Source organism: Tupaia chinensis, unplaced genomic scaffold, assembly GCF_000334495.1.
Source record: "Tupaia chinensis unplaced genomic scaffold, TupChi_1.0 Scaffold000377_5, whole genome shotgun sequence".
Taxonomy (NCBI): domain Eukaryota; kingdom Metazoa; phylum Chordata; class Mammalia; order Scandentia; family Tupaiidae; genus Tupaia; species Tupaia belangeri.
In genome coordinates this window covers 794,047-818,873 of record NW_006159879.1, presented here as the reverse complement: position 1 = coordinate 818,873, position 24,827 = coordinate 794,047, and the positions used below count along the sequence as shown (strand labels likewise).

The 24,827-nt window shown below is 56.3% G+C and overlaps 1 protein-coding gene across 1 annotated transcript in view; it reads left to right on the top strand.

Annotated features, from left to right (window-relative positions):
- Positions 1-24,827, top strand: part of TRAPPC12 (trafficking protein particle complex subunit 12) — a 59,674-nt gene that overhangs the window by 10,131 nt on the left and 24,716 nt on the right. The window contains 3 exon segments of the mRNA XM_006153524.2: positions 1,540-1,656; positions 12,313-12,426; positions 14,650-14,788. Coding sequence (XP_006153586.1) covers positions 1,540-1,656; positions 12,313-12,426; positions 14,650-14,788 — 370 coding nt within the window.

Genomic DNA, 24,827 nt, shown 5'->3' with positions numbered 1-24,827 from the left:
GTTGGCACTTGAGACTACCCCTCCTCCCTCCCCCTCTGCTGCTCCGGCTTGTCCTGGTTTTAGCCTCTCTTTCAGCTCTGGAGCCAGAGAGGAAGGGCCTCCTGCTTCCTCTGCCAGAGCCCGCCCACCGCCTGCAGGCCACTCAGAGCACCTGCTGGGAAGGTCAGCCTACTGGCTGGCCCTGTCTCAGAGCACTTCAGGGACCACAGGGCCGCTGCTCCCACCCCTAGCACCTTCCCCAGGGCAGTCCCCTCCAGAATGGGCCAGCCTTAGCCCAGAGCTCTGCCCCACACAGCTGCGTACAGCTGTGGGGCCTTGGGCAGAGGTGCCATGTCAGCGAGCTGCCAGCTCTGCCTCCCCCTGCATCTGCATGGCTTTCCAGCACCACTGGCGTGACTGGCCTGTCCCATGTCATTGGACGTGGCAGCTTCCAGCCCAGATGTGCCGTGCCTTCCTCCTGGCTATGGGAAATGAGGCTGGCTTTTGGGCACAAGTCCTCTGAGCTAGCCTGGGTGCTTCCCCGTGTTTCAGTCCAGCAAGGGGTAACTCCAGGGCTGGCCCGGCTGTGTTCCCAGCTGCGGAGAGCACTCCCTCGCCCTCACCCTCTGCCCGCCTTTTAAAACAGGGAACGCTTCAGATTCCACTTCACGTCCTTTAGCGCGCACAGCCAGGCCTGGGCTGCGGGGCCAGGCTGGGGGTGACCTTGCCTGGCATGCCCCTTGCCATGCCTTTGCAGCTCCTGCTGGGAAAGGGGTCTCGTCCTGCTCCTTGGTGGGGAGGGGCATGAGAAGAAGGCCTACCTCCGAGCCTCCAGAGCCTACCACCTCCACCCAGGCCCGGCCCTCAGGCCTTCCTGAAGGCCAGCAGTGAGTCCATGGGAGTCGGGTGGCCCTCCTGCCGGCACGGCCCAGGGGTGTCCTCTGTGAGCGCGGTCGCAGGGCACACACGCCCCACCCCAGCAGCGTCACCTCACCTCCCCAGGCCAGCACCTGAAGGCCCTCTTCTTGATTTTGCCCTTACTTTGAGCCTGGGACGGGGGTGGCGACTTAGCATTCCCTCTGCAGGTAAAAAGCAGGTCTACAGATAGGCGTTTCCTCCACAGCCCAGCGAGGTTTCTGGTTAGGGGAAGGTTTATGGTACCACAGCCGCCACTTTGACCCCATAGCCATCTGAGAGAAGGAGACCATCATTCGCGTGGGTTCTGGCTTAGCTGGATCTCATTACTGTTTATTGCCTTGATGTGTTTTCCTTTTTTTTTTTTGGAGAGGTTTTTGCTATAGAGTACATGTACTCGCCAGAAAGACAGAGAGAGACAGAGAGACAGAAAGTGAGAAATCACCCCCCAGGGGGGATGGCCACGCTGCAATCCCTTTTCCTCTGTTCTCCTCTCGGGATCATGGGCACGCACGCACACACGCCCAGCATGAGTTTAAGCCACTGGGTTTGGGACTCCAACGGCGGTCGGCCACACGGGAGTTCAGCGACATAGCCATTATGCCACCTGCTGGTCCCTTGACGTGTTTTCTTCTGCCCTCTCAGGGAGATGCAGTTAAAGACCTGATGCTCCGCTTTCTGGGTGAGAAGGCGGCTGCAAAGAGACAAGTCCTGACCGCCAGCTCCGTGGAGCAGTCTTTCGTCGGCTTGAAGCAGCTGATTGTGAGTAGCCGTGTGTTTGCCCGCAGAGCTGGTTTGCAGTGGGTCCTGCTGCCTGAGCAGCATCTTCTCTAAAACGCAGTTACTTGGACTGTACGACCTCTTGCACATAAACAGGATGTTGTTCAACTAGATACCAGTCTTATGTAGCCAAAACCCTCCCATTGGTGTACCGATCATTTTAAATCCAATTAGTTCAAAAGCCCGTAGTGTAGAAGATCAACTGATTGAAACAGCATATACTTGGATAAAACACCAAGAAGTTTATGGGAAATGTATATTACGAAGGAATTATGCATGAACTTCAAATTCTTCTGGACCAAAAAAAATGGTACTGTAATTCCATTTTCCATGAACTTTCTGAAGGGCCGGCGCGTGCTTTACCGACTGTAACAGCTAGCGCTTGATGACTCTGTGTCTGTCTTTTTGTTAGACTCTAACTTCTCCATGTCACATGGAAAGTTTATCAGCAAATGGGTGAGTTTCTGGCCATTTTTAAACTTACCGTGAATTTCCCAAGTAGATTTTTTAAATTCATTAAGATCGGATTACTGTTCCATTTGTTTCCGATGAGTTTTTAACATCCAGGACAGCTTCTCAAGGGTCGGGCGCTCTTCCAGATGAGAGAGGAAACGCTGGTGGCTGTCACACGGGTTTCCGGGACCCAGAGGCCGTCGCAGCCCGCTGTGTGCCTTGTGCCATTCCTCCTCTGGTCTGGATGCAGGAAAAGCCCCACCCTGTCTGAGCATGGTCGGGGAGAGCTTTAGGGAAGGGACTTGAACCAAGCAATGTGTGAAAGGGAGAAGTCGCAGGCTGGCTGTGCCCTGGAGCTGGGGCCCCGCCCTGTCCGCCCTGCATCTTGGCACCTCTCAGCCCACTCCCTGGCCACGTCCCGACACCTAGGGACGCATAGTGGAGAAGAGGCGGGACTTCCCGCGTGACCTCACTCCCTGCCCGTTTCCCTCCACACCTCCCTTTGGTAGCTCAGTCTTCTCTCCCTGGAGTCAGGGTCTGCCCCTTCTAAGCAGGTTTCCCTTCTTGAGGATATAATCGAGGGTCTAGAAACTTACCGAGGCTTGGGACTAGCAGTGTCATGGTCACATCACTGGGCTCTCACAGAGTCCACTGGGTTTCCAGTCTTGGAACCGGGGGCTTAAAACTCAGGCTGGGCACATAAGCATGCCCAAAACCCCAAGAGGAGAATGGAGGGGCAGGATTGCGACGTAGCCGTCCCCCTCGGGAGATGATTTCTTGCTTTCTGCCCCTCTGGCGACCACACACACCTTGTAGCAAAAAGTATCCCTCTCAAAAAACAAAACTTACTGAGGATTTAACTCTGCAGTTCATATAAAACTGAGGCCAAGGTTCACCTGTGAACTAAACCAAAAAGGCAAAAATGAACATTCTTTAATGCTTTTTTGGAGAAGCACCGAGTTCCCCCAGCTTAGAGGTAACACTTTTGTGTCCTGACTGTGACGTGTAAACCACTAACCCACTGACCACATCCATGGTAAAATGCAGGATGAAAAGTCCTGTCTCTGTTTAGCAATCCCCTCTCCCCAGCCCAGGCTGTGGGGGTCCACGTGCAGCCCGTCCTCCCCCTGCCAGTAGTCGCAGTGGCTCCGGGACACGTGCAGACGTCAGGGGCCTCTCAGGGAACACAGGGGGCGTGCTCCACCGTGGCAGTCAGCTGCCTGGGGTGCTGAACTTTCTGGGCCCCTCCGCTTTTTGTTTTAGGTTCTAGCTTTTGCTTTGTAGTGTTCTGTCAGCAGCAGAGCTCTGGTTTCCTGTAAGAGCAGAACGGGGGGTGGGGGGCATGAAACCCTCTCTTCCACTCAGTAGTTTCTTACATTCTTTCTTCAGTCTCGATCATTCTCTTCCTTTGATCCCTGATCTTTTACCTGGAAAACCTTTTATTTTTTTTTTCTGAGAGGTTTTTGCAATAGGGCGCGTGCGCTCACCAGGAAGACAGAGACAGAGAGGTAGAACGCAAGAAATCACCCCTCAGGGGGGATGGCCACACCGTAATCCCTTCTCCTCCATTCTCCTCTTGGGATCTTGGGCACGCACTGCACACACACACGCTCAGCATGAGCTTAAGCCACCAGGTCTGTGACTCAAGCTGTGATCGACTACGTGGGAGTCCAGCGACATAGCCATTACGCTAACTGCTGATCTCGAAAAACCTTTTCTTTTTTGGGGGGAGAGGTTTTTGCTTTAGGGCGCATGCGCTCACCAGACAGAGACAGACAGAGAGATAGAAAGTGAGAAATCACCCCCCGGGGGGATGGCCATACCGCAATCGCTTCTCCTCCATTCTCCTCTCGGGATCGTGGGCACGCACTCACACACGCCCGGCGTGAGTTTTAAGCCACCAGGTCTGGGGCTCAAGCTGTGATCGACTACGTGGGAGTCCAGCGACATAGCCATTGCACTAACTGCTGTTCCCGCGAAAGTCCGCGGTGACGTGCGGGCCCAGCCCTACTGGCACGTGATAGGTACCCTGCATTTTTCCAAACGAGTAGAAGAGTAGTGAGTGCAGGTGAAGTGGAGCCCAGGCAGGAAACTACTCTTGCGAGAAGGCTGGTTAGAGTCAGGGAGGAGCACGCCCTAGAGGGCAACATGGAGAGTTTTGCTAGGGGAGACCCAGGAAGCAGGAAGAGAGGACACTGCTGGTCAGCTAGGGGAAAGGCATAAGGGAAAAGGAAGAGATTCGGTAGGAATTGAAATCTAAGTAGCAGGTTTTCACACTGTTCCAGGGAGGGCCCCAGGATGACTGTAGGCACAGATAGGCCAAGGGCTGGTGGGACTGGGCCATGCAGACCAGTTAGCTGTCGCTCAGCCATGCCATTGACTTCCTGCAGTCTCTGTTGAGAGTCTTTAAGGGGCAGGAGGAATGTGGATGAGTTTTGCTATTAAAATTTACTTCAGAAAACTTGGGCCAGCTCATAGCCTGGTGGTTAAGGGAACTGGATCCCACATGGCAGACCATGGTTCAGATCCCAGATCATTGGCTTGAAGACCACACGATGCACGCATGAGTACATGTTCAAAATCCCGACAAGGTGGAGAGTCGGGGAAAAGGGACTGCGGTATGTCTGCGCCCTGTTGAGGGGTCCTTTCTCCCTGCCTCTCTTTTTCCCTGGTGAGCACACACACCCTCTGGTAATTAAAAAGAAACAATTTTTGTCAGAATTGTAAAAGGTCCCATATCGCCAAAGCAATACTACACAGAAAGATTGAAGTAGGAGGCCTCTCACTCCTTCACCCCAGAGTATACTACGAAGCTGTGATCATCAAAACAGCTTGGTACTGGCACAGAAGCAAGGTAATCCAGTGGAGCAGAATGGAGAACCTACAAGTAAATCCCAAAGCATACAGCCACGATTCTCAACAGAGTGCACGAGACAGTCCAGTGGCAAAACAAAACAAAACAAAAACAAAAAAACAACACGTTAGCAAATGGTGCTAGAAAAACTGGATACCTACCTGCAGAGAAATGAAACTGGACCCTATCTCTTACCTTTAACAAAAATCAACTCAAAGTGGGTCAAAGACCTAAGCATAAAACCTCAAACTGTGGAAGCACCGGCGGAGGAGGCAGCAGGTGGAGTGGTGGTTGAGGGCACTGGACTCCCACACCCACTAGGCTCCTCACTTGAACTGCAGTTCGAGTCCTGGACCTGGCGGCTTGCTTTCTCACTTCTTCTCTCTCTCTGTCTCTCTCTGGTCAAATTAAGATAAATAAATAAATAAAGTTAATAAAAATAATACAGTTAACAAAAATAATTATTTAATTAAAAAAAAAAAACTACTGGTGGAAAACAGAGGGGAACTCTTGGAGACATGAGAGTAGGCAAAGACTTCTTAAATAAGACCCAAAGCACAGGGAATAATCCCACGAATAGAGAAGTAAGATCACATCAGATTAAACAACAACTTCTGCACAGCAAAAGAAACAATAGAGAGGCAGTCCTCGGAATGGAAGAATGTGTGTGCAAATTCTCCCTCAGATAAGGGACTAATAACCAAAGTATACAGGGAACCCAAGCCACTAACCGGCAAAAAACTATTCCGTACATTTAAAAGATGGGCAAACAAGCTGAGCAGACAGTTCTCCAAGGAAGGCATACACACAGCCAAAAAATATGAAAAATGCTCAGCATCCCTTCTTAGAAGGGAGATGCAGATCAGAGCCGTAATGAGATACCACCTCGCCCCAGTCCGAATGGCAAGGATGAAAACGATGAAGAGCGATGAGTGCTGATGGCGCTGTGGTTAACAGGCAGCCTGCTACACTGGTGGGAAGGTGACTGGTCTGGCCACTGCGGAGAGCAGCATGGAAGTTCCTCAGAGACCCAGCAGTCCCACTCTGGATGTCTACCCAAAGGTTGCTAAGACTTAGAACCAACCCTCATGTCCACAGACAGATGAATGGATTGGAAAAGTGTGGCAAATACTGAGACCAGCAGTTGGTGTAATCAATGGCTATGTCGCTGGACTCCCATGTGGTCAACCATGGTTCAAGTCCCAGACCTGGTAGCTTAAACTCACGTTGGGCACGTGTGTTTCTCACTTTCTGTCTCTCTGTGTCTCTCTGTCTTTCTGATGAGCACACACGCCCTATAGCAAAAAACAAACAAACAAAAAAACCTCCAAATAAGTGTGGCAAGTATATACTACAGAATTCTACGGAGCCATAGAAAACAATGAGACCCTGGCGTTTACTAGAAAGTAGGTCATGGAAGATGTAACGCTAAGCGAAGCAAGCCGGGCTATGAAAGAGAGACATCGTATTTCCCAACTTACTCTGTACCGAATGTCTGCGCTCGGTGGAGGCTGAAAGACGGGAAGGTGTAAAAGCAGGGAGAGCAACTGTGGGTACCAGACAATGTGGGAGGAGGGTGGGCAGTGGGGCAGGACGGAGGGATGAAGGGAAAGAACAAAACATCGAACAGACACAAAAATGGAAAACTACCTGTTGGTGCTGATGTATATCGTAATATCTTCGAATGGGCTGATAAGCAGTGTATTCAGGCATGGAAAATTCGTTTTATATACTGTAAAGGTTTATAGCGATTGAATGTAAAAAAAGAAAATTTTAAAATTTTAATTTTTTTTTTTTTTTTTGAAAACCATACATTCTAAAGTCCTCACTTTGCAGATTAGAAAGCTAAGAGGTGGGAAGGTGAAGGGTTGGCCCGGAAGTGCGCACCTCACCTGGAGACCACTGCAGAGCCCGCGTCGCATGCAGACTGCAACCGGGGAAGCCGACGGGGCCTGGTGACGCATTTCACAGGCCAGCTGCTCCCCCCGATGACTTCGTGTTGCGCGTCACCGGTACAAGTGCCACATTCCACGCCGCCGGTACACGTGCTGTGCAGATAAATGTCGTTCTCAGCCTGTATGTTTTTGCTAATATCTCATGGAACTGAAACAGATTCTGAAGTGTGTTTCTCGATCCATGTATTCATTCAGCAAACACAAAGACTCTTTCGTTCCAAGCAATGACAGTGAAGGTTCTAGCATACAGCTCTCGCTCCATGAAACTCTGCCTTCTTAACCACTGAGGGAGTTACTCAGGTTTAAAAATACCATGTTACCATTTTTAGAAAGAAGTCCACCTGGGCCAGGAGGTTAAGGCAGCTGGATCCCAACCGCCAGCTGCAGTTTGAATCTCATAGCCGGCAGCTCGAGAAACACACCAGACATGTGCACATGTGCCCAAATCCCAAGAGAACATTGGAGGAGAAGGGATTGTGGCATGGCCGTCCTCCCCCCAGAGATTTTTCCCTGTATCTCTCTCTCTCTAACACACGTGCTGCATATCAAAACTAAAAAGTGAAAATCGCACACCTTCCAGATCCACAGGTTTATAACTGAGTGTCTTCAGACTCAGTGACCATGACAGTCAGCTCCAGCCCTGAGCCATGGCAGGGAGGGTGGTCTCCATTTCCCCTCCTATTCCTGCTTGTGCCAGGCTTCATACCAGTCCCTTGGGTCTGCAGTCTCCAGCTCCTAAGAGCTCCCAAGTGACTCCACCGGGCCTCTTTGCCTCCGTGGGACGTTCCCAGGTGCTACCGCAAAGGGACCGAGGGAGAGAAGCCAGACCCTGCCCCAGAAACTTCCTTCCCCTCCTTGCACCCCTCTCTCCAGTTGTCATGGTTCGTTTATGTGGTCACCAACACATGCAGGAGGGCTGGAAGGAGCCACAATGACACACAGCACCAGGGCGGGCCACGAGAACAGTTCCAGGTTGGAAATGCACCCCGTCTTTCTCCCCGTGTCGGAGATCTCACCTTCCTGGCCTCGGGGCTCCCGCAGCTGCTGTTCCCTGAAGTCCGCGTCAGCGAGGGCACAGGGTTTTTCATTGCTGCTTTCAATTTCGTGGAGGTGGCGGTGACACATCTCTGCTGTGTTCCATGCAGTGGAACGCCGTTGGGAACCAGGGGTCCGGTCACAAGTGGCAGGCCACTGCTCCACGGCCCCAGGAGAGCCACGCTCTCCCAGAGGCACCCAGTGCAGATGGTCAGGGAGGACAGGCAGTGAAGCTGGCTCGTGGCTTCCTCCCGTGCAGACCGAGGGGCTTCTACCCGGGCGCCACAGCCTTCGAGGCACGTCTTCAGTGGGACGACCCCTGGGCCTCTTGTGACGTGTGACCACCTGGGTTCCACCGTTTCTGCCACCACCAATTGGCTTAGCGACGGTGGCGAGAGCCATCTTCTTTGTGATCCTGGATCCAGGGCCAAGTGCTTCCTCTGGGACCCGGCCTTCCGGGGGGCATGGCAGAGTGGGAGTGACGCCGAGTCCTCGTTCTAGGGCAGAGTTTTGACTCGGTGGGGCTTCCCTTCTTTCTTTTTAAATGTATTTATTTTAGTTCACTTATTTAGTATTCCTTTATATATTTAATTCGCTATAAGGCACTTGTACTCATCAGAGAGAGAAAGCCAGCCGCCAGGTCAGGACTCGAACCGCAGTCAGCCAGGTAGGAATCCAGTGCCCCAACCACCACACCACCTGTTGGCCCCAGGGCTTCCCCACCTTGGGCTCTCTAGCCCTGGGGTCGCCATTTGTGACCTTGTCTCTGGCGTCAGCCTCTTTGGCTCAGGTTCTTCTCCTTAGCTCCGGCCCCTCAGCGCTCGCTCACCACTGTGTAAAAGGAAGAAGAGCTTTTCCTTCTAACCTGAGATAAAAGGAAGGCCATCCTCACCTTCGGTTTCCTGCTGGGTCCGACCTCACCCCAACAGGGACTCCGAGGCTCAGCCAGAGGTAGAGGCCACGCTCAGTGCCTGCGTCCTGGGTTTGGCAGGCGCCCTGCCCCAGGTGCGTCCTGACCCCCCTCCCCATGGGACCCTGGACCGCCCTGCCCGCCAGGCCAAGCTGCTGTCAGCCAGGCCAGCCGCCCAGACCTCTGTGCCATCTGTCACCGCCCCAGAGAATCAGGTCATTCTGAGTCCTAGAAAAATAGACCATCAGGCAAGCACACCTGCTTAGGTCTGACCTGTACACGTATGGGTGTAGACCAGTGTGAATCAGGAACACTGAGCCCGGCCCTCGGCCGTTGGGAGAGGGCTACTGTGAGCGCCGAAGGAGGAGCAGACGCCGCTTCCCGTGCCGTCGGGGGGGGGGGAAGATTGTTAAAGTTTGGCGTTTCCTTCAGGAAATGAACGAGGAAGAGGGTAGGCTTTGCTCCGTCTTCAATAGGATGGTCTAGTTGGAGACAGGACATCCCAGTACATGGAATCGCGGCAGGAGCTGAGGGCTTCTCATTCCGTGTGTTCTGCTCTTCGTAATCGTTGACAGAGCACTTGACGTTTGTGAAATCCTCGCAGGTCATGTGAGCACACTCCCAGCTGTTCTGTGGCCTTTCCCTGTGTCGTCCTCCTGGCGCGCTCCACAAACGTACCACATCTGTAGCCGGGGCTTTGATGCGTTTTCACACCCGAAGGTCCGGCTGCCGCGCCGTTGTCAGAGAACTGTCACCCTCTCCCGCTGTCTCCTGCTGTCACCCTCTCTCTCCCACTGCCACCCTCTCTCTCCCACTGTCACCGTCTCTCTCCCGCTGTCTCCCGCTGTCGTCGGCAGCTCTCCTCATGCCCACACCGTGCTCGTCAGAGCTACCCCCCCAGTGCTGCTGAGAGGATGCTGCGCTGTGTAGATGCTCATGAGGCTTGATCCTGCAAACCCCCTGTCCTAGGTGTGCAGGTGCCGTGGATGGGCCCCGAGCCTGCTGGTGTAGACAGGTCAGACACACAGCCTATTCCCAGGCCGAGAAGCAGAGCACCCGGGCATGCGCAGCCGGCCTTGGGCTTGTAGGCCTCTCTGAGCCACGGCGGTCAGCATCTCCTCAGTGTGCTCCAGACACCTGGACACGTGGGTTGTGACCCCTGTGTCACTGAGCGTGTCGGCCTGTGTAACGTACGTGTGTATATGTGCACGTACTTGTGTGCACACCTCATGTGTCTGTGCATAGTCCACGTACCTGTGTACTGCATGGACACGGCATGCATAAGATGCTCAGAGTCGCCGTGTGTATTGTATATGTGCACATACGTGTGCGTGCACACCTCGTGTGTGTGTGCATACCTGTGTACTGCACAGACATGGCATGCATAAGATGCTCAGAGTCGCTGTGTGTATTGTATGCATGCACATACGTGTGCGTGTACACCTCGCGCATGTGTGTGCATAGTCCACGTACCTGTGTACTGCACGGACGCGGCATGCATAAGATGCTCAGAGTCGCCGTGTGTATTGTATACGTGCACATACGTGTGCGTGCACACCTCGCATGTGTGTGTGCATAGTCCACGTACCTGTGTACTGCACAGACGCGGCATGTATAAGATGCTCAGAGTCGCCGTGTGTATTGTATATGTGCACATATGTGTGCGTGCACACCTTGCATGTGTGTGCATAGTCCACGTACCTGTGTACTGCACGGACGCGGCATGCATAAGATGCTCAGAGTCGCCGTGGGTATTGTATGTGTGTTTACTACACAGGTTGCCTGTGACACTTAAATCTTCCCTATGTCTTTCGTTGTTTGTCTTAAGCACTTTCTCATTTTAAAGAGTCTTTTAAAACGGATTTTTTTGGTTTTGCTATAGTGCACATGTGCTTGCCAGAGGCAGAGAGAGACAGAGACAGAAGACAAACAGTGAGAAGTCACCCCCGGGGAATGGTCACACCACAGCCTTTATCTTGGGACCTTCATGCCTGGTGTGAGTTCCACGCTGCCAGGTCCATGACTCGAACTGCAGAATCACCATGTGGGACCCAGCACCGTAAGCTCCACGCCACCTGCTGGCCCAGGGAGCGTTTGAATAGCTATGTAATCTGAAGCTGCTGTAAATAACCTCAGCAGCCTCTCCTGCCCCTCCTCTAGGAGGGATCTTAGAGAGTTGCAGTTAACTTTGAGGCTTAAGCTTAATACACTCTCTTCAGCTGTGTTTCAGAAAAGTCTGGCGGACTCTGGGCGGCATGTGGGCACTGTGGTTGGGACGGCGTCACTGTGGTGACCCTGCTGCCTCAACTTCTGGAGGAGCTGGGATGTAGGGACAGCCCACGCCCAGGCTCGTCACCTGGGCCAGGGATCCGGCCAGGGCCCTGTGTCCTCTGCCCTCCGGGCAGTGGTCCAGCCTATGCTCCGCAGGTGGGCCTGGCTCGGATGTTTTTATGTTTATTTTTCCACCCAAGTTCGGCTCACTAGTAAGTTGCTGCACCCCTCTGCCGTCCGGTGTGGCTGACCGCTATCATTTAGCCCCTGTAACGCCGTGAGACTGTCTATTTCAGGCCTCCCAACTCCTGCACGTGCCCAGTGCCTACCGCTCTGCTCACGGGGCTGAGAGCGGGGCATTCACCGAGGCCACTGAGGGGCATAGGGCACAGTGCTAGTTAGAGCTAACTGGGGGACCCGCAGATAGTGTGATGGTCACAGCGCTGGGCTCCCACACGACTGACCGCAGTTCCAGTTCTGGACCCAGTGGCTTCAAACTCAGGCCGGGCGTGTGTGCATGTGTGCCCCAGATGGAGGAAAAGGGATTACGGTGTGTCCATCCCCACGGGGAGTGATTTCTCACTTTCTTTCTGTCACTCTCTGTCTTTCTGTGAGCTCACTCTCTCTATAGCAAAAATCTCTCTTAAATAAGTAAATAGAGCCATTAAAGCGTTAACTTGGGCTGACGGTAGCACGTATGGCAGTGTCTCTGTCATAACCGATACACAGTATTTTCGTGCTGGAAAAACCATGTTGTACACTATAAAGATGTATAGTGATTGAATGTAAATAAGTAATGCATATAAAAGTGAAAAATAAAAACAACTTAGGAATGCTGGGCCAGCCTCACAGCCTGAAGCCCAGGGACAACGATGTGGCCTGCCACCCGCCACACAGGAGGGGAGGCAGGAGGGTCCGGTCACAGCACACGGCTGGTCTGGACGGTCCTGGGAGACCCCGAGAGAGGGCCCCTCCCTGTGTCCCGTTGGTTGTTCATTCCCAGATTCTCATGACCAATTGTGTGGGCCCGTGCACACTCGCTCTCCCAGGGCCTGCTCACGCGATCGCCGTCCCCGACGGCCGGCAAGAGCTACCACCGCAGAGCGGGCCCTGCGTCAAGTGGCCGGGCGTCTGACGACGTGTCCCGTTGTGTCTTGCAGAGCTGCAAGAACTGGAGGGCTGCAGTGGACCTGTGCGGACGCCTCCTCACGGCCCACGGCCAGGGCTACGGCAAGAGCGCCCTCCCCCCCAGCCACACAACGGACTCGCTGCAGGTCAGCACCTTGTGTGGCCCGTGAGACTCTGGGCAGGAGCTAGGTGTGGATCTTCGTGTCTTGAACGTAATCCCGTTGGAACTGCCCTGGCTCTCCCTTTCTCTTCATGCTGCGGGGTTTTCGGTGATGCTGAGGGAGTCCCCTCCCTGTCGGGGAGTAGCTGTGTGCACCCCAGAGGGTCCTCTCAGCACTCACTCTCATGGTAGACCTGGGCAGGGCTCGAGCTGGCCCTGGGCTGCCCGCTGTGACACCACCATGAGGTTCTCTGGGCTCTGTGGGAAGCAGCCACTGCCAGTTCACTGGCTCTGCTGCAGGGGTGCGTCCCACTGCTGGGGGTGGCTCCTTGTCAGAGCATGTTCCCAGACCTGAGACTTAACAGTAGAGAAGGGGGACCAGCAGATGCCGCAGAGGTTACATTGCTGGACTCCCACTTGGCTGAGGGTAGTTCAAGTCCCGGACCTGGTGGTTTGAAACTTGCACCAACTATGCGTGTGTCCCCAAAACCCCAGGAGGGGAAGGGCAGCGAACCTTGGGGGTGTTTCTTACTTTCCCTCTTACTGTCTGTCTGTCTCTGTCTCTGTCTCACACCAGTGAGTACACCTGCCCTAAGGCAAAACCTCTTTAAAAGAACAGAGAGAGCACAGGAGAGAGTGGGGGCGCGAGAAGGGCGGAACTGCGGCCCACGTTCGTGGCTCACCTGACCCGGGGCACTACACGGGAACCTCTCAGCACCAGGCGGGTCACCACACCCCAGCCAGGTGTAAGAGGACCTGGGGGGCCCCAGGCCTGCTGCCTTCCCAGGAGTCGGGGAGCGGGGAGGCAGCCCTCCCGCCCTCTTCTTCCCTGCCCTTGCCTTCCTCAGAGCGCAGGCCCAGTCCAGACCCCGGGACGGGGACGGTGCGTGCTGTCCTGTGGACTGGTCCGCCTGCCCTTCGCACGGAGACTGTCCCGACGCAATTGCAGTCGTTCTCCCGCTAACCGCGTCCCCTTGCCCAGCACGTGGGCGTGATCCCTAGTCTTCAGTCTTCCAGGCACAGCTCCACCATGGCTGAGCCCAGTCGGGCTGCCCAGGCCCCGAGCCCTTGCTTGCCCTCGGACTTGGAGCGGTCATTCTGGTGGCCTCGTTTTTCTCTCTTTCTTTCTTTTAATGTTATCTCAGGAATTATTTAGTTGACAGATAACACTGAGTACATGTACTGAGGTCACGCAATAGTCAGGCCCGAGCTCACGGTGCAGAGGGTGGCCAGCAGTGGGCCCTCCCGCCGTGTGGTGTGCCACTTTTCTCCTCCATTCAGGGGCTCAGTGCCACCCCACAGTGTGGTGAGTGGGATGCCGTCGTTTCTTTTTTAAGAGGTTTTTGCCTTAGGGTGTGTGTGCTCACCAGAGAGAGAGATAGAGACAGAGACAGTGTGAAATCATGCTCCGGGAACATGGCATTCTCCACTCTCCTCCTGGGTTCTTGGGCACATATGCACACACGCCTGGCGTGATTTTGAAGCCCCAGGACCGGGAGCCAACTGCGGTCGACCGTGTTGGGGAGTCCATAAGCGCTGTGCCATCTGCGGGTCCCAGGCTGTCATCTAGGGTGTGTGTCACCTGCGGGTCCCTGCTCCAGCCCTCTGGTCTGAGCCCCGGCCACCCAGGTCCCTGTGTCCGGGCCTTTCCTGAGCTTGTGGGGCCCACACAGATTGCCCGCTTTGGCCGCGTGCCCCATCCGTGCTGTTCTAGTCCCGTGCCCTCCCTGCCGCCCCACAGAGCCCCCGCCCCGACATGCAGTGACCTCTGGTCTCCCCTCTCTGCCGCCCCTCGGAGCCCCCGCCCCAACGTGCAGTGACCTCTGGTCTCCCCTCTCTGCCACCCCACGGAGCCCCCGCCCCCATGCAGTGACCTCTGGTCTCCCCTCTCTGCCGCCCCATGGAGCCCCTGCCCCGGCGTGCAGTGACCTCTGGTTTCCCCTCTGTGCCGCCCCACGGAGCCTGCATGCAGTGACCTCTGGTCTCCCCTCTGTGCCGCCCCACGGAGCCGGCGTGCAGTGACCTGTGGTCTCCCCTCTCTGCCGCCCCACAGAGCCCCCACCCCAGCGTGCAGTGACCTGTGGTCTCCCGTCTCTGCCGCCCCATGGAGCCCCCGCCCGGCGTGCAGTGACCTGTGGTCTCCCGTCTCTGCCGCCCCATGGAGCCCCCTCCCGGCGTGCAGTGACCTGTGGTCTCCGCTCTGTTGCAGCTTTGGTTTGTGAGGCTGGCGCTCCTGGTGAAGCTGGGCCTTTTCCAGAATGCCGACCTGGAATTGGAGCCCTTCGGAAACCTCGACCAGCCGGACCTCTACTATGAGTACTACCCTCACGTGTACCCTGGGCGCAGGGGTAAGGCCGCAGCTTGGGGCTGCCTTCACGTGCCTCACTCACTGTGCTTGTTTCTGCACGGTCCCGCGTCGCAGCTTTCTCCTCTCCTCTATCCTGGGAAGCAAGGAGCCAGGACAGGGGCCTTGGCTGGAGGGGTCTCCTCGCTCCAGTGTCACGCTGCCTGGGACACGCAGTGCAGTTTTGCTCCCATGATGGCATCCACCCGGCACGGCCATGTCTGAGCAGTGCGACATGCGGGGCCAGGGCGCTCGGCGTCCCAGCTTCCCAGTGGGGCTTCCCAGTCCCCAGTGCCTGGTCAAGGCTGGTCATGGCCTGGCACGTACAGCACATGCACACAGCAAACGGCCTCATGCGAACAGCACCTGCCCCCAGGCACACGGGACGTTTGCCGTTGGTCTCTGTCCACAGTCGTTTATCGTGGAATCTGGCTGAGCCCCTGGTGGGCACAGTCCCGACGTTGTGTGGAAAACAGGCTACAGCGGCAGGTGGTCCAGGGGAGAACCGAGGACAGGCACAGGCAGCGTGCAGAGAGCCTCCTCTGTCCTCAGGAGCATGACGTGGAGGGGCTTGTACATGTGTGTGACAGCTCTGCAAGCATGTGACAGGTGTGATAGGTCTACACGTGCGTGTGACAGCTCTGCGTGTGTGTGACAGCTCTGCAAGCATGTGACAGGTGTGATAGGTCTACACGTGCATGACAGCTCTGTGTGTATGACAGCTCTGCATATGCATGCGACAGCTCTGTGTGCTTGTGACGGCTCCATACGTGCATGTAACAGCTCTGTACATGTGTGTAACAGCTTCGGGCGTGTGTGTGACAGCTCCAGGCATGCATGTGCATGTGACAGTTCTGGACATGCATGTGACAGCTCTGTGCACACGTGTGAGATGAGAAGCTGTCCTTGGCAAGACGGTGTGAGTGTAGCTATTGACGCCAACCCTGCCCTCAGACTTGCCCACTCACCTCTTCACTCCCCGCCAACGTGCATGACCTCGGGCAGGTGACCTGGCCTCCTCGCGGCGTCCTTCCCAGCACAGAGGGCTGCTAGACACACAGTGGCACCTGGCAGGCACCTGGCACAGCGGCTGGCACACGAGAGCCCCGCGCTCCCTCCCGGCGTAGGACGAAGCCATCAGTAGTATGGCCGTGCCTGGTGACGTTTCCGGTTGGGGCAGCAGTGCGGCTGCAAGCGCGATCTGGCTGTCAGAGATGGGGCCTTGTGGGCGCTGCGGCAGCACAGGGCGGGGAGGGCACAGGCTGTCGGCGCAAAGCTGCTGCTCTCAGCCAGCGTTGGCGGAGCGATGGCGCCTGCTCAGATTGGACAGACCGAGACCAGAAGTGACAGTGTTTTCAACGTCTCTTTCTGTGCTTTCCCTCAAAATCGCATCCTGCATGCTCGAGGGGACAGGGCAGCAGCAGCTGTGTCCCCAGGGCCGTGTCCCATGTCACTCCTCCTTGCCCAGGACCGTCTGCAGCTGTCCGCACACTAGGGTGCTCTCTGGCTCCCCCTGACTGAGGGGTCGCCCCTCGGAGGAGAGAACATGGAGCGTTGGCCTGACGTGGAGGCGGCCGGGTCACAGGACCACAGCCACCGCCACCCGGGAACAGGACACCGGGCCTCCCTTCCCTGTGGCCTGGTACGCCCTGCCAGCCTTTGACGTGACCAGCGGAGATAGCCCAAAGTGGGGACTGTGAGGAGTGCGAGATGCCCAGCTGACCTCTCTGTGGGGCTCCCCGGGCTGCTTCCCCAGAAGCCGTGTCGCCAGCACGCATGGGCTACATATGTCTTCACTGCCTTCCTGGGGTGCTTCTCGCCACCCTGGGAACAGGGCCCCGTCCCTCCACTCTCCTGTGGTCAGCTCTTGCGCGTTCTCCCTGAAGCCCACCCGTCCCTTCCACACGCAGGTGGTCCCTCTGCCCTGTGTGTTGGGAACAGCCCAGCCCCTCCCGCGGGTGCTTCTCAGCTCGTAAGTTAGTTCGCTTCCCAGTTCTAGCACGTTCCGTTCCCGTCTGTCCTTTTAGCTGTCGCGGTTCCTCCTGGCCCCGTCAGGCGATGAGCAGACTTCCCGCGGGCTGAGCCAGTCTCCTGAGTTGTGGCGGGCAGCGCTCAATGGACGGGCAGCCGGTGTCATTGAAGGGGGAAGTCGGGCGTTTCTATGTCGTCCGTGGTGCCTGGCGGCTTTGACAGTCAGGAGGTGACTGTTTGTGTATTTCTTTTTTATTTTTATTTCTCAGTTTGCTGTAGAGTGCATGCATTTGCTAGAGAAAGACAGAGACAGAAAGAGAGAGAGGGAAAATGAGAGATCAGCCCCTCACCACTCTCCTTGTCTCCTCTAAGAATTCTGGGCACGAACCTGCGTTCAATGTGATTTTCAAGTAGCCAGGTCCAGGACTCGAACCAGGCAGTCAGCCATGTGGGATCCAGCACCTTAGCCTCTGCACCACCATTGGCACTTCATTTCTTGCACAGGGAACAGCTGTGTTCCCCTCCAGCACAGCGGAGGGCTTCTTCCCAGTCTGCCTTGCCCTGCCCACCTAATTCCCACTCCCAGCAAGGCTGGGCCGGCCCCTGCCCGACTCCACCTGCACCGGAGCTGACCCCCTCTGGTGACTGTCTGCTGCTGAGAAAACACCCGGAGGCTGGCACACAGGCCCCCACTCAGTGCGGCCACACCAGGGACCCTGTGGCGTGGAGCTGCGGACACGCTCGGCCCCCTTTCCTGTTGAGCTGAGACTCCATGAGCACCCACGCCCACGCCCGCTGCTTCTGAGTACATGGCAGGGTTTAAGAGCAAGCACAAGCAGAGGCAGGTCCCTGTGATGGCCAACGCAGACCTCCCGCTGCCTAGTGACATCCCGCCGTCCGACTGCGGTCCTGACCCTGGTGCCTCTTCCTGAAAGGAAGACAGGGCACCATACTCACCTGTGAGGAACGAAGTTTGTGCAGACACGGAGCTTCAGAGAAGCCGCGGAACGCGTGGGCCTGGGCCTCGCGCTGTTGGACACCCTTCTTTCCTCTGGGGGCATCTTTCCATGGGACTTTCAGAATAGAATCTGCTTCTGCTTCTGCCTGAAATCAGATTGCCTTGGGCTACGGATAAAGAGAAGTGAGTAGCTGTGCACCATGGAGCAGCTAATTCAAATTGTGAAATAGACATAAATCAGCCGTCCATTTTTGCTCCAGTGCGTTAGCATTCATCCACAATAACATGCTGCATATTTGCCAGTTTTTCTCGTTCTGCGGTGTAACACGCATGAGTGTGACGTTTGATTCATTCATTTCACTTTTTAACTTGCGCCATCGAAGCAAAGCAAGTCGCTAAGCTGTGCTTTAGAAAGGAGACGACGGTACAGGCAGGTGAATGACTTCCGTGAATGCACGCTAACGTATTTCATTTAAATGCTGGGCATAGTTTTTACCCATTGAGAGTATTCATACCGAGACACGTAAGGGATTTGTGTAAAAGTCGTCGCGTTTTGTTGGGTTTAGAAAACGTCATCAAAGAAAGGGACCGTGCTGTCACACGTCTCCGACATGCCCAGCACTGAGGACACGCGCCTTGCCCCAGCGCCCAGCGCTTTCTGCCTTCAGATTTGCCCCCCTTGTTCCCGGAAAGAGGACAGAAGCCTCCGGGCCCCCAGAGCCGAGGTTGGGGCAGGCTGGGCACGTAGACATGGAGGCTGCAGCTCTCCGCGGTGTGCCCACCTCGCTGCGTCTCCCCATTGCGCTCACGGAGCCAGGCATCGAGCCTTCGTCACCGCACGCATTGCTGAGCCCGGCCTCCCATGGCCCAGGGTTCGCGCTCGGAAACCGGCGGTGCTGACCAGACTCGGAGGTGGAAGGTGGCATGGACTCCAGCGTCTCCTCCGGACCGGGCCAGGCCCGCCGTTCCGTGTCAGCGCTGCCACGCGGGTCTCCAGGTTTGTCCCACGGACATCCTTCAGGGTGAACACGAGCGTCAATGCCCGCGCGCCCTCCCATTAGCCGTCCGCCCTCCGCCAAGTAAGGCACCTGTCTCCCTCCAAACTTATCACTTACCTCTGACACCTTTTTGATCGACACGTAACCATAGTAACGGCTCTGAATTTGCTGTTGGGCCTCACGTGTCTGGGGCGTCAGCACAGACAGATGCGCTCAGTCCTCGGAGGTAACAGCGTCCTCCACGCGGCTAGATGGCCAGCCTGTGGCCTCTGTGCTGGATGCCACAGCATGGACCCCGAGACACGGACACCGCTCTGGCCCTCCCCACGGGGAGCATGCTGGTGCAGGCGCCCGGCCTCCCCCTCCCCCCACGTCTGTGCAGTTCGGAATTCCCAGCCCTTAAGGTAGGGAAGTGCCCAGCCGGCACCCAGCCGGGCACCGTTCCTAGCTTCAGAATCCCCAGACGAAGGCCCCTCCTGCTGTGCACACGGCGCCATGCAGGACGTGGCGTGGCAGTGGGCGACTGGCCGTGGCTGCAGCCAGGCTCCGACACGCTCGGGGCACGCTCCGACAGGGCAGTGATTGATCCAGCTCCTGATTTGCAGGTGCTGTGTTGAGTGACAGTGACGTGGCTGGGTCGTGAGCAGGCGCCACGCACTTGATGGGGCACGTGTATGCTGAGCAGCATCCCGCCCGTGTCCGGTCAGGGAGGGGCATGCAAGGCAGATAGGCCACAGGCGGGGTGGAGGGACCTGCAGCCACAGGGTCCCAGCCGAGCTGCGTCACTGCACAGTCCCGCTGGGGCTGGGGAAGGGCAGGGTCACACCCTCTCACCAGCCCCACCTCCTGGTCCTGTGTCAGCGTCCACCCAGACCAGGCAGGCTCCTGGCCACCCCCGCGGTGTCCTATCCCAGTTTGCAGATGGTGCTCTGCCCAGTTGCGAAATTTCCAAGAGACCCCCTAGGAGCCAATTCCGATGTAAACACACAGGGTCACTTTTATTCGGGCTCAGGCCAGACCAGCCCAGCGGGTCAGAGTCAAGAGCCCCGTATTAGTAGGGCCGGGTTTTTATTTGGCTGTTGGGGGAAGGTCGAGGGTACTGAGGAATACACTCACGCAGCTACACATGGGCTGTAGATTTCAGGGAGTGTAGCTGTCTCTGGCGTCTCCTCCGTTTCATTGGTCAGTCCCGGTGCGGTGATGGTCTCATGACTTTTCCTATGTGACCAACTCACCTCCTTGAAATGGCGCCCATTCTCAGCAAGGTGGGTTTAACAAAATGGTGTCGCCCCAAAAGAAATGGAGTCACTCTGGCCTTTCATTGGCTCCTGAGGCTCCAGGGAGGTGCTGTCCCCTGGCACAAACCCCGAGCAGAGCGGGAAGCCCAGGTCGCCCCAGGCCCGGCGGCTGCTGCCGAGGCGACGTGGCAGTTAGCGGGACCGTCTTCCCCTCCGCTGCCTGCTGCCCAGCAAGGCCGCCGGTGTCTGGCCTGATTCGCTTCGGCTGTCTGGGCGGTGCGGATTTCCAGCACCACGGGACCATCTGGAATGAATTCTGCAGGAGTCGGTCATTCCACGTTTCCTGAATGATTCATGAGAGCCCGTCTGCAGTGTCGTTACCAGCCTAGATTTGCCGGTGGCGACTGCCGTGGGAATCCTCCAGAAAACATCCTGCAGGCGTTACTCTTCCCTGCAGGGTTGGCTAGGCCCTCCTCACTGCCTGTCCAAGGGAAGTACCTCCTTCCCGAGCGGGGCAGGCCTGGGGCGAGTGAGGAACCGGCCTCACTCACCTGGCTCACAGCTCCCGGAGTAGGAGGGCATCTGCCGAGGGGGCCAGGCCTGGCCAGGCTGAGGACGTCAGTGTGCAGGTACTTTTACCTGCATTTCTTTAAAACAGACAGGCATGGGGGCCAGCAGGTGGCATGACAGTTGAGGTGCTGGACTCCCACGTGGCTGACCACAGTTCAAGCCCCAGACCCAGCGGCTTGAACATCACGCTGGGCATGTGTGCATGCATAGCCAAAATTTGTGGAGGAGAAGGGATTGCGGCATAGCTGTTCCCCGGGGGAGACTTCTCACTGCCCCCTCTCTCCCCAACAAGCACAAGTGCCCTACGGCTAACCACTAGATAGAGCAGCCATTCATGGGCTGCATCGCATGGTCCATGGACGGTCCTGTGGGGTGGAGCGGGTTGTGGCAGCGACTTTCCTTCTGTGCGAGCGTGCGGAGATGGGATCAGCGTCCGACCGGACGGCCTGGGCCGGTCCATTGACGATGAGCTGCACGTTTTTGTGGGAGGGCTGTGGTTCTTCCCTAGTTTTGTTTCTCTCTGTCACAGGACACTGGGTACGTGTTTCCCTTTTCTGTAAGATTTTTACCGTCTTCACGACCTTACACCCAGCCTGCCTGAGGACGAGCCACCAGCTCCTGCCTCCCTGCATTTCGGACGAGTCCAGGGTCCACCGGGGCCACTGGGGAGCAGGCAGGGAGCTGCTGGCTGCCCTCCTGGGGTGCAGAGAGAACACTGACCTGGCAGACAGGCCCCCGCAGCCCTGCAGGGGGCCGCCGTACCTGCACTGGCAGGAGTCGGGGTGTGGGGACTCAGGCGTTTGCTTCTTTGGTGAGTGACTGCACACACAGAGGGGACAGCGTAAGAGTGGCCCTTCTGGGGGGTCTCCGTCCTTGGCCTGCTGCGGGACCCCCAGTGGGCACCTGAATTTCATTCTCACATCTGGAACAAAGGACCAGTGGGCTGATCCGGGGGCACCTCCACCCTCCGTGGGAACAGGGACCCCCAGTTCCGCAGAGTGCTATCCAGAGTGGGCTTCCTGGGGCAGCAGAGGGCATAGTGGTTACGTCGCCAGACTCCCACGTAGTCGACCACAGTTCGAGTCTGGACCTGGCAGCTTAAAACTCATGCCAGGCGTCTGTGCGTGTCCAGAATCCCAAGAGGAGAATTAAGGAGAAGGGACTGTGGTGTGGCCATCCCCCTGAGAGGTGATGTCTTGCTTTCTGTCTCTCTGGCATGCACACATGCCCTATAGCAAAAATCTCTCTTTAAAATAAAAAAGATTGGGACCAGCAGTTGCCGTGATGGCTATGTCGCTGAACTCCCATGTAGTTGACTGCAGTTCAAGTCCCGGACCCAGCAGCCTAAACTCACACCAGGCGCGTGTGTGTGCGTGCCCAAGATCCCAAGAGGAGAATGGAGGAGAAGGGATTGCGGCATGACCATCCCCCCCGGGGGGTGATTTCTCGCTTTCTGTCTCTATGTCTCTCTCTGTCTGGCGAGCGCACGCGCCCTATAGCAAAAACCTCTCCAAAAAAAATAAAAAAGAACTTTAAAAAAAGTCAAAATTTAATTCTGAGTGTTTTGCTGTATTAATATTAGTTTTATTTGTGACTTTATTCAACCTGCCCCTGAATTTCAGAAAAGATGGAGGAAAATTTTGTGTATGAATGTTCCCCTCCCCAACATGCCGCGTCCCTCACTACACCTGCCACTGGAGGAGAGCGGTGGGCGAGCAGCCGACACCCCGGCTTCCAGATGGGTGCAGGTCCCCGCTGGGCTCCAGCTGAGGGCGCACAGTCAGGGCTTCTGCCCTCGCCCTCCACCCAGTAGGGTCTGAAGGGCTGGGTGGAAGGGTCGGTGACAGCAAGTCCCTCGGTGATGTCCCGGGGCAAGATGGCTCCTGCTGAGCTTCCACACGCGCTCGAGACAGTTCATAGAGAGGCAGACGCCGCCGCCTGCGACCGAAGCAGTACTCACGCAGGCCAGGGAGCGGGTGGCTGAGGGAGGGGAGGCTGCAGGAGGCAAGGCCCACGTCGGACCCTGACCCGCTTGCTTTCTTGCTACCTCACGCCCACCTCGCGCCTGGAACCATTGCCCAGGATCCGCTGGTGGCGTCTCCACCCGCTTGCAGATGCAGTCATCTAAAGTGAGTTTTTAATCTGCTTTTCATCTCCGTAGGCTAAAAATAGCTATCTATCTCATCAAAGCTGTGAACTTTGCGCTATTCACACTGTATAAGAAGTTACAGTTTTGTGATATTCCTCAGACTGAGGTTCCTTTTCATACGGTTCAGTGATGCAGACACGTACCCTAACCAGCGTCTTCCAAAGTCCACGTGCAGAGTAGCTGGCATGGGAAATATGCCCGGTAGGGTCAGGGTCATACCTAAGGGCCTCAGCTCGGCCCAGGGGAGCCAATTTTACCCCCAAATGCACCTTGACTGGGGTGGCAGTACCCTTCCAGCCACGGCTGGCCAGTGTATTTAGTATTTCTCAGAAAAAAATGCATATACTAAGTTCTGATTTGGGATCCCAAGAACATAGTCCTTCCGCATGGACTGCTGAAAGAGATGGAGCTGATACTTGTCACGTGGACACCGCGTGCCTCAGACATCCACCGCGTGCCACTGACATCCCCGGCAGCCTGTGGGGTAAGGGGGCCAGGCCCCTCATGGCCGACCCCACAGCTTGAGAGACAGCAGGCACACGTGTGTGCGTGCCCGAAGTCCTGAAAGGGTTGTGGCACGGCCTTCCCCTCCTGCACGGTCGGGGGGGTTCTTTCTTTTTTTTGGAGAGATTTTCACTGTAGGGCGCGTGCGCTCACCAGACAGACGGAGAGAGACATAGAGACAGAAAGCGAGAAATCACCCCCCAGGGGGGATGGTCACGCCGCAATCCCTCTTGGGCACGCACACACATGCGCCCGGCATGAGTTTTAAGCCACCGGGTCTGGGACGCGAACCACGGTCGACTACGTGGGAGTCCAGCAACATAGCCATTACGCTAACTGCTGGTTCCCGGGGGGGGTTTCTTTCTAAGAAGCTGAAATTCCTGCCATAATCCCATCACCTGTCCTCTAGCGGAAAGAAAATCCAGGCATTTTAAGTTCAATAATTGTGATCTTTCTTTTCTCTAGGATCACAAGTGTAATAGAACGTTTTCCGTAACGTTTTCTAGTTCTGTCTTTCGGGGACTTTCCTATGAACGGCTGTAGAGTGTGGTAAAACATGCAGTGAAGAGAAGGGTCGGCGTAAAGCCCGTCCTGTGGTTCCTGGGAGCCCTTGGGAGTGAATGATGCGTAGACAGTGGAGGGACTGAGCCACAGAGAGGCTGAGTGGCTTCCAGAACCTTGCAGCAGGTTCCCCGACCGTTTTCCAAAGTGTGCTGCAGATTCAAACTGTTAACAGATAAAATTTTTTTAATTTAACTTTGTTTTAATTTAATTTTAATTCAGCTGAAGTATATTATGAAAAGTCCTTTAAAAGGTCTGTGTGGGGCCGGCAGGTGGCCTGGTGATTACGGCATTGGGCTCTTACGTGGCTGGCCAGTCCAAGTCCCAGACCTGACTGCCTGCTTTCTCACTTCCTGTCTCTCTGGTCTAATTAAAAAATAATTTAAATTTTTTTTAATTGAAAAAAGGTGTATTTGAGGCCAGCAGGTAGCCTGGAAGTTAAGGTGCTGACTGCAGGTAGAATCCCAGACCCAGCGGCTTGAGGTGTGCACTGGGCACATGTGCGCGCGTGCCAGAACCCCAAGGGGAGGTGGAGGAGGCACTGGGAGCAATTTCTCACTTTCTCTCTGTCTGCAGAGAGCACACCTGCCCTACAACCAGCAAAATATTTAAAAATAAATGGAAGATCTCTGCCCTGCTTCCATGCTCTCACCTCACTCGTACGCAGTGCAGCCTCTTTGACTCCTCTGCGGGCTCGTGTATGCGGTACTCCGTGGGGTCGCTGCTGCTCGCATGCACAGTATTTTATGGGGCTACCGCAGGCTTGCGCGTGTGGTGCTCCGTGGGGCTGCCGCGGGCTTGCGTGTGTGGTGCTCCGTGGGGTTGTGCGGGCTCGCGTGTGTGGTGCTCCGTGGGGTTGTGCGGGCTCGCGTGTGTGGTGCTCCGTGGGGTTGTGCGGGCTCGCGTGTGTGGTGCTCCGTGGGGTTGTGCGGGCTCGCGTGTGTGGTGCTCCGTGGGGTTGTGCGGGCTCGCGTGTGTGGTGCTCCGTGGGGTTGTGCGGGCTCGCGTGTGTGGTGCTCCGTGGGGTTGTGCGGGCTCGCGTGTGTGGTGCTCCGTGGGGCTGGCGCGGGCTTGGGCTTGGGGGGCTCCGCGGG